This window comes from Talaromyces rugulosus, chromosome II, assembly GCF_013368755.1.
Source record: "Talaromyces rugulosus chromosome II, complete sequence".
NCBI classification, from domain to species: Eukaryota; Fungi; Ascomycota; class Eurotiomycetes; order Eurotiales; family Trichocomaceae; genus Talaromyces; species Talaromyces rugulosus.
The window spans coordinates 6,563,437-6,569,336 of NC_049562.1; the positions used below are offsets into that span (position 1 = coordinate 6,563,437).

The 5,900-nt window shown below is 44.6% G+C and overlaps 1 protein-coding gene across 1 annotated transcript; it reads right to left on the reverse strand.

Moving 5' to 3' along the window:
• Nucleotides 1-3,333: 3,333 nt before the first annotated feature.
• On the reverse strand, nucleotides 3,334-5,900 carry TRUGW13939_04763 (uncharacterized protein; the record flags this gene model as incomplete). The annotated part of the gene is made up of 2 exons (XM_035487930.1): nucleotides 3,334-5,497; nucleotides 5,551-5,900. 2 exons carry the CDS (start codon nucleotides 5,898-5,900, stop codon nucleotides 3,334-3,336), a joined length of 2,514 nt encoding a protein of 837 aa, XP_035343823.1.

Genomic DNA, 5,900 nt, shown 5'->3' on the forward strand with positions numbered 1-5,900 from the left:
GATGAAAAAACTCACTGCTATCTGAGATAAAATAAAGATAGATGTTTTGAAGGCACAATGCTTTTGCTAGGTAGCAATACTAATACAGCACTTACAATAGGTTAACTACCGGGGATAGCTATGTTTATATAGACTGTCCTCGGACAAATAGACTAGTGTCGTTGATGGACAAAGCCGAATAGTAGTATTTAAGGTAATACCGGCATTGAATGAACCTGCTCGCATCTTTACTGCCCCCTGACGACCAACCATTTGTCTGTTTACGCCTAGCTGGAGACTACAAAGTATTCATGTTACTATGCTGACTTTCTAGGATGAAAACTAGCGTTGGACTATCCCAAATGACAAGGATTGGATTGTCATCAAGTTTAAACTCTGGTTCCCTTTGAGGAAAGGTGTTTTTATTGTGACCAACGTCGAATATCGTTGGAAATATCCATAGATTCGACTTCGTACTGGTATGATAGTTTCCACACTTCAACATAGAATTACCTTAGTATTACCAACGGCGTGCCAAATGGAAAAGGGGGTTGAATATTCAGTAACATAAGGATGATTTGGCTCTTGTCAGCACTTATAACTATGGGTCGCGTTTTCGATAGGGATGTAACTCTAGTGTTAAGCATACCAACAGTACAGCCTAATACTATGGACTTGTAAGCTCGGATACATTGGCCGCATTTAGTTTTAGCTCATACATATAACTGGCTAGCCATTCGGATCCCTTTAACAACACCTAGCTCATTAGCTAAAGGCTTCACTTATGCGTCTCCTGGCTGCATACGAAATTCTTATCGGCGGAAATTGAGTCTTACTCATGTATAGAATATAACAGAAATTCTGAATGGAGGAAATAGAACATGCCTGCCAATGAAGAGTCAGAAAAATGCTTGCGGCAGCGAGAGCTACGGGAACCCAAAGTTGACATCGTATATTCCGGATCTAACGGTTTTTTCCTGGGGAGCGACCTCTAGCGTGTGTGTGCGTGGGGCCTGAACATCTTTGGCAGCCTTAACTTTACCTAATCAGGAAGAATTTGATGAGGTGCCTGGCATATTATACATTATTTAAGAATCTCATTCACTAGTATCGTTCTCAGCCTCTTAGGTCGACTGTTACTTTGGAAACATACCTACAAGTACCTCAGCCCTGACTCGTAGGGTCGCTTTATGCCCGATATTTGTACTCAGAAACTTTGTGGGCTTAGCTTGGACTGGGGTATAGAAACTGCGGAGTGCTTAGAAATAAGGACACCCTTTTAACGAAGTAAACGTACTTCGAAATATTGTACGTTCTAGTTCCTGACTTTGCTGCCGCCAAATGGGATAGGGGCCGAGAAATTTACGACTGAGAATAAGGTAGGGGCGATGAATATACGACTGAGGCTGGCACTTCAAAGCAAATAGCGTCTCGGAATACTAATAATAGGGTACTAACATACGAAGTTAGGATACTTTATTCCCCTTAAAATACCAAGTCTCCGTCATCAAGAAATTTGCTAGAAATTGAAATAATATATCCCCAGTAAAAATATTCTCCTCAATCAGAATCTTACATAAGTATTTCATCAAGAATAACAATTTTTATTGAAAGGTGAAATGAAATATCCGACCGAATCAACCACGCATTCTGCATTAGCTGCTAAGCACTACCCATCAGCTGATCATTACGCATGTTTTGACTGGTCCCTACATCACCTGAGAACGCTGGCTTGGGTTCAACTCGGAATTCGGATTGATCTGAACTCAACGGAGATAAGATTAGTGCATATTCTGAATCCTAAGTAGCAAATAAATACAAGATTTAGGCCCCGAGTGTTGGCGATCCATAAAATACGAGCCAACGATGAACTAGTGTTTCTAGGCGGCACGAGGTTGTTCAATTACCAAACCAATCAAAAACTCGGATGTTACAGCCTGGCCCAGGGCCTAGGCACGAGCAAGTACGTTCTCTAAACCTCGTAGCGCGGCGTCACTTGATACATTTCCTTTCTTGAACGATGCCAGCCTAATTTTAGTATGATAATCAAGCCATATCACGGCAAGTCAAGGTTTTCTATTTTCTCACCTCTCATTCTAATTGATATTTCTTCTAGTTTGTTTTAACGATTTACAATAGTTGATATTAGAGAACCTATCTAAACTGTACATTCATTCTATCAGCACCTAGAGTACGCCGGTGGTTTATTTTGATTTAGGAGCGACATATTATTGCGCACTCCAGCCTCAATTTATTTCTAGCCATTCATCTACAGGTGCGAAGGTAATCAAAATGGCCCCGTCTTTCTTTTGGGTAATATCTTGTTTTCCAGAATCCGACGAGTGTGTATCCGACTTGTTTCTCACATTGATCCAAGGGCTGTCGGCTCTAGGCACAGGTGAAGTAATCCCAGAACACAAACGAACATTAATGTTCGTTCGATCAAATTTTTGTTTTGTTTTCCAACCCTGCTCCCAATCTATGCAAACAGGGGAATAAGGCTTCATCGTTGATTTCACCTACTATTGAAGGCGAAAATCGTATCACCAGCCTCCATATCCAATATCGCTCGTTCTAAAATAGAAAACGGCTCGACTCGGCGATATCAGCACTAGAACTGTTTCATACTTTACAGAAGAGCTATAAACTAAGTAATTGTATTAATATAAAAAGAAATCACCAAAGGAGGCTGCATTTCTATGTCTTCGCTAAGCAATGCTAGCCGGGGATACGGGTGCTTGGCGTTCGATCGGAACAATAATAATAGCTGGGTAAGGCTTACGCAACATATCCCCGAGGCGCCGCCACTGCTCGGGCTGGCCCTATAATGTTCCTCGTGTTTTCTAGTTTTTTGCTATAACAGGAAAGGGACAGAGCGAAGATATCTTCTCCTTATATGTACGAAGTACGGTGGTGGAGGCTCAGCCTCGGTGGGTTACTATTTCCGTATGCGCAGGCCCAATGCGGCGTCTGGAAACCATCCGACAGAGCGGCCGGTGGGAGAGAGCATCGTTCGAATAATAGTATGTAGTATTCCTTAGAAACTACCCTCTATACAATGCTCGGCGGGTTTTCTGCACAACGCGCCTAAATTTTCAACAGTTGAAGGTCTGAGATAGCCGTAGACCAGGTGCTGGAAAGAAAAGCATAACCGATGTCACAAATCTAGCTTGTGACAAGGTCACTACGGAGGAATCCCCGGATACAAAGGGAAGTTCTACTAATACACTCCATATAGAGTCCATTTGTCATTATCACCTACTATAAGACTGTTTGGCTTAATTCCATTGTTCCCTTTATGAGGCTCAGAAATAGTCAACAATTCATTGAAAGTTGGTAGGATATTGGTTATGTCTAGATTAGCACATCTACCGTCAAATTGCCGGCGTTACTGGTATTGACATTCCAAGTCACATTCCCATTCTCGACGGACCAATCCGCCTCAATCCAACCCCCTCCGATGACCGGCACCCGTCCTTTGGCCCAAGTGAGTCCCAAGGCTTGTGAAATTTCAAAGGCAGGATCAAAAATCCAGCCATATCCTCCTGTTGTGCTGTTGAATTCTCTCCTAACACCGAGAATATATTCGGTGAGGACATAAGTAGGAGCCCCTCCCCATGGATGAGCCAAGCTAGTGAACATCCCGATGCCAGGACTGCCGTCAGGGTACACGTACTCCCAGCTGGTGCCTGTGTAGTACTCGTTTTCGTTGAGCATCACGGGCCAGAAAAGCTCAAATAAGTTTTTGAGTACGGGGACCACGACATCCGCAGTAACATTGAGTTGCGAGTAGGCGATAAACAGCGATTCAAGCAAAAATCCTTGCACATTGGGGGATAACTGTGTTGCTGGACCGCTTCCAATTGCAGAAGAGTCTTTGTAGCCAATTTGGTAGAACAGGGAGGAGAGGGCTTCGATACTACTCGTTGCTTGACTGCTGTTGGCAATCCCTGCTTTAATAGTAAATGCAGTGGCTAGCAAGGAAGTGTCAGTGCTACTACCGACTGCTGTGGAGTAGAAACCCTGTTCCGGGTTCCATAGTTGACTGTTTATTGCTGTGGTCAGATTTCCTTGGAGACCCGTGAAGTAGTTGGCTGTCGCAGTATCATTCAATAACGTCGCAACTGTTGCGAGCTGCTTCAGACTGGTAGCGAATAGTGCAGTTGGTGCGGTGGCGTTTTGATAGCCCTGTGCGGTAAACCAGGAAGCAGACGGGCTGGCAAGTAGGTTTGTCGCATGATCAAGATACAGTGTCTCTATAGTCTGAACGAGCAGCTTGGTTCCGTCCCAGTATTTGGATAGAAGAGCAGTGTCCGACGTTAGAGCAAAATAGTCACCGAGCGTGAGAAGGAAAAAGAGATGATAGTCAGTTTCACCAAACTGAGATGGATAATAAACTGATTGAAACTCTGCTGCCGACCCCATGGAATCTTGCATAGGGACTAGGCCAGCTCCCGAGCCTGAAGTCAATTGTCTTTTGAATGTGAATTCGATCATGCTTTGGATAAAGTCATATCTCCCCGTGCTAACAGCGAGCTCCTTTGCAGTGTGAGAAAAGTCTCCAATCCAAATTTCTCGATCTCTCTTTGGGCCATCTAAGCAGACGGCTTCGGCGTTAGGTGCGACCAAATACTCTGATAAAACATCGGTCGAGGTGAGGGGATTGGTGTATAGTGTCGTGCCATTTTGTGCAACGACTTCAACATCCTTGAAATATGCGGCCTGATCCATAAATGGTCCAAACCCCCATGAGCCGTCTGTAATTGCGTTTGTTGAACCAAACCCTGAATGCAAATAGGGTTGGAATGTTGTATAAGGAACGAAGGCAAATTGCGTGCCATTGACGGAGATATTGTAACCTGATGGGCCAATGGTAGTACTCACGCGATACCACTGGTCTTCTGAAATCGGGATAGGATTTGCATAATAGAGCGGGGGGGCAGATTGCAAGTAGAAGTCAACAATACTAAATCCAAAGCCGGCGATCACACTGTTTGTTGGGATCACGGTATTGTTAGTACTCAAGTACTGGGGTCCATCACTCGTCAGGATAAAATATGCTCCATATCCAGCATTCGCACCTGCAGATACTCTCCAACCCGTTCCACCCTTGGTAATTTTTGTAGTAAATGACATGGTGTAATTACTGTAACCCAGGCCTAGGGCAGAAACGCCAGGATATTGTCCACGGATAAGTGCGCCGTCGTTGGAAATCTCCCAAGTTGAAGGCTGTGAGTTGGCTTCAACGCAGGCTGCTTGTACAGCGCGAGCACCAAGGCTCCATAGTCCGTCATAACTATCGTTGGATGATGAAAATGCTCCGACAAGCTGATCTGAAGGTTTTATGTTGACCGAAGCGCGAAAGCCTACGTTTCTGATTGAGATCGATGTATTTGATAACAGCGTGATCGTCTGCCAGCGCTGCCCTCCCTGAATGAAGAACGATTCTGTTCTGCCGGTAGTGGTGATATTGAATGTCTCGGTACGGAATGAGTTCATCAATCCATTGGTGTAGAGCCTAAGGTTACGCATTAGTCGTGTAGACATTCGAGCCGGCAACACTTAATATACCAAGGACCGTCTCCAGTGCTCAGATTCAGTCCTGCAAACGGCTCCGAATACTTTATCTCAATTTGAGCTGATGATCCTCCAAGTGAGGTGACTTCAAAATATGGAAATCCCGCGATTTCCGCCCCGTAGTCCAGAGTTAGAACTGGTGCAGATGGGTTGAGCGTCACATTGCTGGATGAGGAGAAGGGTTGAAGGCCGTTGATAATCGGAGTTGTACCAACGCCGAAATCTACCGGCGTATACGAGGCATTCTTCAGCCCTTTTCCAGTATCGCTTGGAGCAGCATTGGAAACGCCAGACAACACAGCGATAACGCTAAGCAGAAAACTGCTTCGAAAATTGTAAACCAT